Below are 12,500 nucleotides of genomic sequence, written 5' to 3'. Positions count from 1 at the left end.
ATCTCTCTTACTAAATTTACAGTAACTCTGTATATCATATATTTGTCTACAACCATTTAACTTTTAATCTATGCATTTGTGTATCAATAATCTATCCTTAAAACTACCAGTAAAAGAAAATGCCAAGCCAAAAAACATGCCTTAAAAAAAGACTTCAGTATATATGGACATATTCGTTATTGCACCCTTGTTCATGATATAATCTTGGCATACCACAACCCTTAAAATAAAATGGATTACTTACCCACGTCCCATTGGACAACTTCTCTCCCGTTTCTGAGTTGAACTTAACTTTCTCCAAAGTGCAGAAGCCTAACCCCATGACAAAGGCCCCCTCAATTTGACCAATGTCTACGTAGGGGCTCAGACTTTTGCCGCAGTCTTCTATGAGGTCTACTTGGCGTATCTGAAATGTACAACAGGGAGATTGAAAAACATTCCTGACCTAATCAATGGTCTACGATGTCTAAAAAATCATCTTTCATATCCATAATTTGGTACTACTTCTATACAGAATTAAAGACTGTGTTTTATTGACACATGTTAAAGACCATAAAAAACAATACTTTTTCTTTTTTTATGCAGTCATGAATTGGGGGAAATATATAAATATGTGTGTGTGTGTGTGTGTGTGTGTGTGTGTGTGTGTGTGTGTGTGTGTGTGTGTGTGTGTGTGTGTGTGTGTGTGTGTGTGTGTGTGTGTGTGTGTGTGTGTGTGTGCATGAGAAGAAGTCATAAGGACAGAACAAAAAGACAAGAAAAATTAAGTGAAGAAGAAAAAAAAAAGATGGGGAACACATGCTTACATTGAAGATGAAGAAGAAAAAGAAGATGAAAAAAAAAAACTGAAGATGAAGACATTCTCCAACACCTACCATGAACTGTCCCGTGAGAACGTCCACCTCTACTTCCGCACAAACTCCTCCCCAGATGTCATAGGCATTCGGGTACTCACTCATCTTAGTCCTGGAAACAAGAGTTATGTTATCTTTTTTTGTCATAAAAATTATTTACATCACTCTGGATTATGGGTCTTTAAAACTTTTTATAGCACAACATGTACAGTGAAAGAGAACAGTTCTAAAGATGGAAAAGGGGGGAGGGGGAGGGAGAGGAGAGGAAGGAGGAGAGGAAGGAGGAGAGGGAGAAGGAGAGGGAAGGGAGAGGGAGGAAGAGAGGGAAGGGAGAGGGAGAGGAGAGGGAAGGGAGAGAGAGAGGAGAGGGAGAAGAGAGAAGGGAGAAAGAGAGGAGAGGGAGGAAGGGGGATGGAAGGGAGAGAGAGAGAGAGGAGAGGGAGGAGGAGAGGTAGCTAGGAAGGGGACAAGGGTAAGAGAAAGAGAGGGAGGGAGGGAGGGAGGATAAAGGGGAAAAAGGAGGGAGTGAGCAATTGAGACAGAGAGAAAGAGAGAAAGAGACAGAGAGATACGAACAAGTGACTCAAAATCTCACCAAATTCTCTCACTGAGATCAACATCAGAGCTCTTACATATCTTGACAAGCTCAGCCCAACTGACATCTTTGCCTTCCTTACTGAGCTTCTCTCTTGTGGAATCCAGCCGTGCTCGGAGGTTTTCGCATGCTTTCTTGACACCCTGTGCATAAATACATCTAAGTGGATTTTTGCTTCCAATGAGTAATTTGAGCTTGGATAGACAAAAAACTATGTGGAAGAGCCTCATACTTAACATGTATTAATGAATATGAAACTAAAAACAGGAATAATTGTAATAATACCGATAAATATATAAAATGAGATATCTAAAAAGTGCAACATAAATAATAACAATAATACTAAAACATTCAACACAGTCCTTGATGATGAATAAAGAATATAAAAACATATCACCAAAAAATAAATATCCGATACAAGGAACACATTTCTCAGTACATCTATTCATTAAAGTATTAATAATACAAAAAAAAAAAACATATCAAACCTAAAAAATAATTTTAAAAAGTCATTAGTCATAAAACTCACCAGAAGCACAATGTCTGAGCAAACAGTGGCACCCTGGTGGGTCGAATTGGCATTGGTGGTTGTGCTTGTTGCCTTGACCTTTATCTTGGCCACTGGCACTCCAAGAATGTGTGACGCTACCTGCACAGCCTAGTAGAAAACATTTGGTATGACATATTAACTTAATGTATCAATGAATTTATTGTGGTCATCATAACCTTTGTCATTTTGGAATGAGCTTGATTTCCTTTCATATTTTTCATTTTGACTACTTTTTCTCTTCTTCTTTCATAGATATACAGAATAAGTATATGAAACCAGAAAAGAATCATCATTAATGATTGTCATTTCAAAAAATAAATACAGATATGTATACCCATTCAGTCTAGACACCTGCCTTTGTATTCAATCCCTGCCCCATTTCAATGCCTCCATGTGCAATGGACACGGTTCCATCATGGCTGTAGATGTTAACCAACACCCCAAAACGGAAGTCGGGATAACCAAGGTTGAAACACATGGGCATGATCGCTATTCCCCTCTTGCGCCATCTGTTATTCTGAAGGGATAAAGTGAACAATGCACACACTAAAAATTTGATATAAGGAAAAAAAATAATTCTTCTTATTTTCACAGGGTAATACAGAACCTTTAAAGGATAATAATTATTCTATCTCTTCCTGTATCAGTTGAAATCCAGAGATATAATAGAAGAAAATGATCGTAGCATACCACGATCAAAATTTCTCATGAAAATTACAGAACAGGCATAAATGGAATAAAATCACTTCTCAAAGCAGGAGATATAAATCACACATGTTGATGTTACTTCTTAAAATGAATTAAATTTAGTTCTGAATACCATCCTTCATTCACAATTTCCTATCACACAATTTCCATCATACACTGCCAACTCTAAATAACTGAAGATAAACTCTCCCATAACTGGCTCATTATTTTCTGCCTTATTCTCATTTCACACATTCCAAAAATGCCAATATAATATAAATGTACCTAATACACAATCACAATATCAGGCTTAAGCTATAAACCATATCCTTTTTACAGTCTATTAAACTGGAATAGTCTAATAACAAAATAAAGGCACACATTTCACACACTAAGATTTCTCAGCTACAACATATAAACACCCTTCATTTTCCTTTATTAATGACTCCCAAGAAAAGGCATACCACCTACAAAGAGCTATTAACAAGCAAACCCCTACAACTCACCTGATTATAAGCATTCACCTCTTCCAGCCTTAATTCATACTCTGAGCTCTCCTTCAGTAACGGAAGGATGTCCTCCTGAAACACGTTTTTCACAATCGGATCAGCTGATGGTCGCTCAGCCCCAGCAGGAGCTAAGTTGACCTCCCTCACCTCCAGGGGGTCTCGCCCAAGGTAATGGGCAATGTGGTCCATTATACTTTCTATTGTCACTATGCCTTGGAAAATACCTGGAAAGCACAGTACAAAGATAAGTATCATTACATCTAATATTGCTTTCTATTCCTGCCAAAAGAGCATTCATTTACATATAATTAATAACAAAGGGGCTATCATCTTACCAAAATTGAGCTATTTAATCATACATTATATCAAGAATGCCTTTTCATTAACACCTTAACACCTTAATCTCCCCTAGAATTGATAAATGAAAATTACACTTTTGCTGCACCTCAACACTATCAGCAATCACACGTTCTTATATCTGAATTTCAATTCACTTTAACAGGAACCCACACAAGATTTACCCACACTACTTCCTTAGTACCTTAGTTTACTTCTCTTCTAAAATCAAATTCTCCTAACCTGGTGACCTCATAAATGTGTTTGAGGGCGTGTTGGTTGTTACGACGGAGGGTTTGAGAAGCCAGTTCGGACAGTAATAGACATTGCTAGCATAAGCAGCACCAAGACCAGCAGAAGCTTCGTTGGCAGAACAACCAGAATCAGATACAATGTCCAGGTCAACGGACACTAGTTTGCCGAAGTCATCAAAGCCAACCTATAATATACATACAAATAATGTACTTTCTTGCAAAGCCTTGGAAACAGTAATTAACAAATGCAATCTTTATTATTCATCAGTATATGAAATAAATTCACAAACACAGAGCATGTGCAGATATTCAAAGAAATAAAACATTCTTCATATATCTCATAATCTTTGATCTATTGAAACATATACTCATTTCTTAACTGAGAACTTCCATCCCAGTTTTGCATTCATGGATAAGGCCATCAAATGAAGTTGAAATAAGGAAACAAGCAAGGCAAAAAAGCTGATAAAAACGTGGTGATATTGATAATATACATAAGCAATAATTGCAATTTTATAGAGAAAAATAATGATAGCTAAAAAAACAAAAAATATATACATATAATGAAAGCAACAATAATACTGCAATGAAAATATTGATAACAAAAAGAATGATGATAAAAAAAACAAAAACATTATCAAAAAATGAAAAACAAAAAGAAAATAACATCAACAGTAATAATGATAATAATAATGATAATAATAATAATAATAAAATCACATATCAATAAACAAAATCAATACAAAAATAACATCAACCAAAGCAAATGATCAATCCAAACATACTTTATACTTGGAGTAAAAGGGATCTCGTCCGCCAATGAGAGTGATGAACATCTTGAGATTGAGCGCAACCCGAACAGGACGATGCGTTTTCCAGGCCCCAACTGCAGCTGCTGTGCTGACCATGTGGGCTCGGCTGATCTTCCCCCCGAACGAACCTCCAACGCGCCTCACCGATGTATTGATGCTGGAGGGATGAGGAGGGGATATAAGTCACTGGTTTATCAAATGCATATCCCTTTTGAGAAATGGAAATGTTGAGTGGTTTGTCAATATTCATATAGTGTCCTTCCTCACCTATTATCATTTTCAATATTCATATGAAGCTATTCCTTACCTATTACCATTTTCAGTATTCATATAGAGCCCTTCCTTACCTATTACCATTTTCAATATTCATGTTCCTTACCTATTAGCATCAATACCAAGGACCTGTGCAATTGAGGACTGCACTTCAGCTGGCCAAATGGATGTAACGATGACATCATATCCATCTTCTATGGGTGTTACACGAGCAGCCAAGGGTTCAAGTGGGAAGTGGAACTGGAAACCCATGTCGAATTCTCCCTCGATGACATGCGATGCTGCTTTGAATCCAGCTGCAATAGGCAGGCAATCACTTATAAAATATTATAAATTCATCAATAATAAGGACTACCCCACAAAAAAAAAAAAAAAAAAATCATAAGGATCACTTGCTGTGTCTGTTTCAATCCAACAACAATAGTGACAGCAATTGTGTTAATCTTTGTTAATGATGACAATCAACCCCTCCTTCTTTATGCTGGCAACATTGTAATTAATCCCTGTAAAAACATCCAGTGCACTCCTATTTTTTTCATGGCACCACTCTTCAAAATCTTCAAAATCTAACTACAAGACGGAGGTAAGCAAGAACTGGTGCCATCTTTACCAATAACACCAAGTAATAAAAACAAGCCAAACCCAAAACACATTCACAGATATGTAAATTCAAAGAGCAAAATGGAGATTGATATATAAATCACAATATAATAACATATAAATATAACGCTCCTCAGAGTCCAATATGATGATTTCATACCTTCAACATCACCCACTATCACGGGCTCCCTCTTCCCAGTTATGAGATTGTAGTCTGGTTGTACATTCCCGTTATCCAATGCATCCTTAATTGTCAAGATGGGCTTCTGTACATTTGCATACTCAACCTTAACCATCTTTGAAGCTTGACTTGCGACATCATAGCTCTCGGCAATGACTAAACCAATGCCCTGTCCTGCATACAAGACCTTGCCACTTGCAAAAACCTGATGAGAGTATAGGGAAGGATCATGTAAATCGATGACTCTGATTAGATTCAAGATATAATTCATATGCAACTATACACTTATATATGTATGTATGTGTATATAAAATGACCAGTTTTTATCCATCTATCCACTTATCTAAACATCAAAATATATCATCAAAAGAAAATTAAGCAAAGCAAAAAAACTCACTTCCTCTGCCTCTGTACCAGCTTCTGCAGTAAAGTCATTAATACCTGGTATGTCTTCAGCTGTAATTACTGCCACCACTCCAGGCAAGCTCTGTAACAGACCCATTACTGCACACTGAACAAGTTTGCATCAACGACAACCTTTACTTTTGGTCCTACATCCTGTCTTAAAATTTTAAATATACATAAAAAGTTTCAAGTAATTAAATCAAATAAGAAATAAAATGCAATCTTAATCAACTTACAAGTGCCTCAGATGTATCAATGGACACGATATCAGCTGAACCAACAGATGACTGAATAAAAACACCATGAAGTTCATGAGGCTGCGTAGGCTCATCATTAGCAAAGGTAGCCTCTCCTGGAAAAAAATAAACATACATTAGTCTAAGACATATTACCGCTACTAACTCCTTGTTCCTAGGTTCATGCTGGTGAAATTATTCATTTATACAAGGCTGTAACTGGGACAAGTAATCTATTGATGAGATCTATGAATACGTACTAATAAACACCATTACTGTTTTTATTTAAGGACAATTTCTAAAACAATCTATTCCTTAAAATAAAATTGTTGATCCACCAAACAAATCATCTTAATTTTTAACACATAATAAAAGAAAAAGATAGTCTAAAGAAAAGACAAAACTAAGTACAAAGCACAAACCTGCCACTTGTGTTATGGCTTCAACTTTGGGGATTGGCTTCCCGACAGGCCACAGCTCTGGGTTCTCATCGAAAGTCTGCTTTGAGGATGAGACAGGCCGCTCAATCAGAGTAGCCGCACTCAGATTCTGCGCTGATGCTTCGATTCCCAAAATGCTTATTACAGCCTGTAAGCATATATTTACAAGAAAAGACAATCAAAAATGTTGTCAGTTGATCAGGGGAAAAAGAGTATGTTTCATCTCCTTTGGCTACCTAAGACAGGATCTGCATCTTTTCTATAACATGCAAATCAAAAACTATGATAGCAAAACAGGTAATGTCAGTTTTTAGTTTCTCTTCAAAGACATGACTATTATTTCACAAAAAAAATGTAAATTCCATTACATTCTATGCAGGACACAAAAAAAGGCATGCATATATGAACACACACACACACACACACACACACACACACACACACACACACACACACACACACACACACACACACACACACACACACACACACACACACACACATACAAACCTTATAGAGCAAACTCTGTGTTAGTGACAGCCTATATGCTGGTGATGAGTCCTGGGGTAAGGCATCTGGGAGAACCTCCGTGGCTAGGATCTCTGCAGCTTCTGTCAGCAAGCCTTGTTCTGTAAGCCGACGTCCAGTGAGAAAGTCCTCGGTATTGGCTGCGTGAATCTGCATTGACAAACAGAATAATCCCAATTTCATTAGAAAAATAAAAAAATCTTCTATTAATCATTGTCGATTGATAAGTTTTGGCTTCATAAATCTTCCATAACAAAAACATTTAAACATTCAATGGGGCTAATGCCATGGAAGTGAACTGCCACTACTGATATCAGCTCCTGAGCCATGGGAGCAACAGACATCTCAGTTAATTTGACTACACCGAGACACCACAATGAAGTTAACCACGACAACCAGCTACCAGGAAAGCAATTTTGCTGTAGAAGATCTCTCTCACAACAGGTCTATATACATCAGGAAGATAAAAATAACAATAAAATAATATCAATAATTTATAATTATTACACTTAAAATAGCAATAATTATAATCTTGTTCATAATTGTAGTAATACTCACAATCATAACAATAACAATGATAATAACAATAACAATAAAGAAACAAAAACAGTGGCAGTAGGTCAGTGGCAATAAAAAAACATATTAATAACAACAACAATACCAGTAATAAAAAATAACAATAAGCATGATGATGATAGTAATAATAATAATAACAACTACATTACACAGATTACAAAGTTTCCCTTTTGTGTGAGGTGTAAAGCAATAAAAAAAGTTAACAGGAAATATATAAACAATATCCAAAATGACTTACAAAATTTGGATTGATTCCCCCATAGAGTAGAAAAGGCTTCGACTTGACTAAAAATCCATCATTCTCATCAACTTGGAACCGAAAAGCTGCATTTACGTAGGCATGCGCATTGACGGCACGTGGGGTGATTTTGAAGCTTCTAATCTGAAAGGGGAGAAATATATATATGAGACAAGATTTTGGAAGAGAAATATATGACACAATATTTAGGTAACTGTAATTTTGGAAAGATCTTTATGTATCTCTCATTCTAATGTTCTTTTTCTCTCTCTCTCCTAAATCAGTAAAATCAGTTAGGTAAAGGATAAAAAAAAATATATATATCCATTAAAACAAAGTACAAGATATAATTCTTAATAAACTAAAAATGACTCAGCCTTTTCAAAAGTGTCTTAGAAGGGCATTTTTTCCTATTTTTTAAACCTCATGCATATAATACAAAAAAAAAAAAAAATCCCTTAAAAAAAAGAAACTGACCTGGATGTCGGCAGCCAAAGATGGCAATTTCACAGCTGTAACCACTTTCTTCTGCATGTCCGTCAGCAAGAAATCCTCCAGTGAGACGTAAGCAACAGATGCATCTTGAGAGCTCCCTATAGCAAGCTGTGCATCGGCCGCAAGAAGTGTCAGGAATATATCTGAGGGGAATTCTTGATGGGTGTGTTTCATCATCAGGTTTCCGGCAATTGTGCCAACCTGTTGAGTAGAATGCATCAGTTTGTGTATTCTCCTTATCTGAATAATTTCACTACTTTATCACAGTTCATTATTTCATGATCATCTGCACTTGTATCCATATAGACATATATAAATCTTTTTATTAAATATCTTATTACTATTTATCTAAATATCTCTTTCACTCCTCTGTTTTCTATTAATTTTCCCTATATTCAAATAATTCTTTTATTCAAAATCTAAGATGAAAAATTTGAATTTACGAACACCAACATCATTAAAAAACACCTCAAGAGCCACAAACTCACATTTCTCACTGCAACATTAGCCACAACCCCCCAGTGTTTAGCGAGCTCCTTTAGGTGCTGGAATCCTGGGTTTCCTGCCGCTTCCTCAAAGACCTCGATTGCTCTCTTCAAGCTCACATTAGCCCCTAGGGTAATTTCTCCAGTGTTCTCTTCTACTGTATACAATTCTGGTACATTGCTTGTGCTAATGTATACATCGAAAGGGCCGTCGTTTTTGTACACACCTAGAATTGTAGCATGGAATTAAAACTGGGCATATGAAAGTGCATAAAAGTGAGAGAAAATAGAAGAAAGAAAAGATGAAAATGATAATGATTATGATAATATATGAATACCAAAGGAAAGTTCTTGTTATATGAATATATGAATTAATAGATAGATAGATAGATATATACACATAGATAGATAGATAGATAGATAAATTAGTAGACGGGTAGATAAATAATGATGAAGAGATAGGTAGATACACAGAGAGGTAAATATACATCTACAAAAATAAATATGCTAGCATGAAAATCTATCACTCTGTAGTATAGCTCACCTTGTCCTGTATTACCACCAACAATACGCACTTTTTCCCCCTCAGTTAGCTGGTCCAAGATGCTGTACAGGCTCTGAAAAGATTAATTTATAAAAAAGATACAAATAAATAAAAAAAGAACAGATAAGCCCTATAATCTATAGCAACACTACAAAAGAGGTTCCATAGCACAATCTTCTCTTTTTCTTTTCCTCTAGACAGCGTTACATGCAAACGCTTAAATTTCTCATCCCCAAGATGCCAGTCAAACAAGTAGCATTGGGTGTAACTGACAACAGTACTTTGTCACTTATTCCTTTAAATTGATGAATAATCATTTCAAAACTAAGAGCATACAAAAATCACTAACATACCTTCGTAACAAAACTACAAGGAACTTACCGAAAGACTCGTTGGATAAAACCATTTAACTCCTTGCACTGTGATCTCCCTCTGTTTGGCAGGAACAGGAGCAGTCTTTTTCGAGCTGCAACTTCCCGTGCAACATTTGCCGGTCTTTGGGCACTTGGTCTTAAATGCATCCTGTTGTATTTTTTAACATATGGGTAATACTGTTAATTGTAATGGTAAGTCGTCATGGAATTCTTAATTCACTTATTTGAACAAATAATTTTGAACTTTGGGTAAGTTGATTTTGTATAAGAAAAAGGATATAATCATAATGTAATCCAGAAAAGAAAGATCCTTATAAAATATGACTGGAAAATATGCAAAAAAAAATTAATAATAATAATAAAGTATCATCTCATTCTTACAAAACACACGCACATCTATGCACATACAAGCACGCACGCACATCTATGCACATACAAGCACGCACGCACATCTATGCACATACAAGCATGCACGCACATCTATGCACATACAAGCACGCACGCACACGCGCACACACACACACATACACACACACACACACACACACACACACACACACACACACACACACACACACACACACACACACACACACACACACACACACACACACACACACACACACACACACACACACACACACACACACACACACACACACACACACACACACACACACACACACACACACACACACACACACTCATATGCTCACTCACACTCTCATACACTCACTCACTCACTCACACACTCTTTCTCTCTCTCTCTATCACTAATTCTTACACTCTCTTAAAACAAGATCTACATACACAATATATCAACTTAATTCTCTGCATACACTATCTAATAATTAGTTATTTTTCTCTGTCTCCAACTTACCTCAATGTCAACCAGCTTGTTTTTGAGTGCTTGATCTCCATCATCCGCCAATGCCTTGAAAGCCTCAAGAATTGGACGGTACCCAGTACATCTACAGAGATTTCCATCTAGGGATTTCTCCACCTGAGATGCAGTCAAAGTTGCTGATGATTTTTGCTGACTGGAATATAAAAGATAATAAAAATAATGTATATGGGTGGTAAAATTAACAATCTCTAGACAGACTTTAGAAATTTGAGTCTTATCAATTCAGGCTAAAAATATGCAAGTGAATGATATAATTCTCCTGACTACACGGGAAAAAAACATTTATGGATTATTTTTACTTAAATAAGACACATATGAGAGGAGAAGCCTGTGAAGCAAAAGACAACAATACAATAAAAAAAAAAAGGTCCATAGATGGTAATACAGTAAAATCTCTTCCAACTTACCCATACATTGTCATGACCATTCCCGGAGAACAATAACCACACTGGGTCCCATAGAATCCCGCCAAAGACTGCTGTATAGGGTGGTAACCATTGTAACGGTCACCAAGGTGTTCCACTGTCTCTACGCTCCAGCCGTTACATGCATACACAAGCTGCTGGCACTGGAAAAAGAGCAGGATGGCACTTGAAAAATATAAGTACGGAAGAACTCATGATTTTCTTTAAGATAAGAAGAATGCAAATAACACTAATATGAAGATGAAGAAAAAGAAGAGGAAGAGAAGATATGATGTAATCAGATGGAGAGAAACGAAGACAAGATGAAATTTTATTCAGTTTTTCCTGATTAGCACCGGCTATATACACGGTCCACTCTGGTTTCCTTTTGTTTGTACATGAATGGCTTCACAAGCACTTGGTCAACAAGGAGTCAATTACCAGACCTACCTGATTTCACTGTCTCTTTACTGAATTCTGTTAATTTTCTTTGATTTGTTTTACTAATACTATGATCATTTCATTATATCATTATCCTCATCCTTAGCTTTAACATGACCATTATCATTTTTACTATTGTTATCATTATCATCACTATTATTATTACTATTATCATCATTATTACTATTATTATTATTATTATTATTATTATTACTATTGTCATAATTATTATCATTAGTGAAGTTATCATCACCATCATTTTTATTACAATTATCATTATCATTATCATCAGTACCATCATTAGTATTATTACTATCATTATCATTTCCATTACAACATTTGCCTATCAACAATACTAATAGCAATAAAATCAATTTTCTTCCTGAAAATTCAAGGAATCAATTAAACAGGCATGGTCATGTGGGCCTTGTATTTGACTCCTTGGTGAATAGGTACTTTTGGAGTTGTCTATATATAAGCAAAATAAAAAAAATGAAAATCCCAATGGCCATGCATGTTTATTCCAGGCATTCTAAAGCGGTAATAAATAAATAGAAAATCCCTCACATTATATATTACCTTGCTAACAACACTAACAAAAATAAATATAGATATACATAATACATTATATATTATACATATATATATATATATATATATATATATATATATATATATATATATATATATATATATATATATATATATATATATATATATATATATATATATATATATATATATATATATATATATATATATATATATATATATAT

At 35.4% G+C, this 12,500-nt stretch overlaps 1 protein-coding gene across 1 annotated transcript in view; it reads right to left on the bottom strand.

Annotated features, from left to right (window-relative positions):
• LOC113816330 (uncharacterized) overlaps positions 1 to 12,500 on the bottom strand; it is an 18,189-nt gene that overhangs the window by 1,529 nt on the left and 4,160 nt on the right. Inside the window, exons 4-24 of the mRNA XM_027368376.2 lie at positions 11,287 to 11,447; positions 10,853 to 11,012; positions 9,980 to 10,120; positions 9,599 to 9,671; positions 9,058 to 9,281; positions 8,552 to 8,770; positions 8,075 to 8,218; positions 7,243 to 7,410; positions 6,715 to 6,880; positions 6,293 to 6,408; positions 6,049 to 6,138; positions 5,631 to 5,856; positions 4,977 to 5,166; positions 4,571 to 4,754; positions 3,775 to 3,970; positions 3,193 to 3,419; positions 2,355 to 2,516; positions 1,979 to 2,107; positions 1,450 to 1,592; positions 876 to 966; positions 245 to 406 (exon numbers count right to left, since the gene is read on the bottom strand). Coding sequence (XP_027224177.2) covers positions 245 to 406; positions 876 to 966; positions 1,450 to 1,592; positions 1,979 to 2,107; positions 2,355 to 2,516; positions 3,193 to 3,419; positions 3,775 to 3,970; positions 4,571 to 4,754; positions 4,977 to 5,166; positions 5,631 to 5,856; positions 6,049 to 6,138; positions 6,293 to 6,408; positions 6,715 to 6,880; positions 7,243 to 7,410; positions 8,075 to 8,218; positions 8,552 to 8,770; positions 9,058 to 9,281; positions 9,599 to 9,671; positions 9,980 to 10,120; positions 10,853 to 11,012; positions 11,287 to 11,447 — 3,372 coding nt within the window. The remainder of the gene's footprint in view (positions 1 to 244; positions 407 to 875; positions 967 to 1,449; positions 1,593 to 1,978; positions 2,108 to 2,354; positions 2,517 to 3,192; positions 3,420 to 3,774; positions 3,971 to 4,570; positions 4,755 to 4,976; positions 5,167 to 5,630; positions 5,857 to 6,048; positions 6,139 to 6,292; positions 6,409 to 6,714; positions 6,881 to 7,242; positions 7,411 to 8,074; positions 8,219 to 8,551; positions 8,771 to 9,057; positions 9,282 to 9,598; positions 9,672 to 9,979; positions 10,121 to 10,852; positions 11,013 to 11,286; positions 11,448 to 12,500) is intronic.

This window comes from Penaeus vannamei, chromosome 5, assembly GCF_042767895.1.
Source record: "Penaeus vannamei isolate JL-2024 chromosome 5, ASM4276789v1, whole genome shotgun sequence".
Taxonomy (NCBI): domain Eukaryota; kingdom Metazoa; phylum Arthropoda; class Malacostraca; order Decapoda; family Penaeidae; genus Penaeus; species Penaeus vannamei.
Note: the sequence above shows the minus strand (reverse complement) of the source record. Positions and strands in the feature narration are given on the sequence as shown.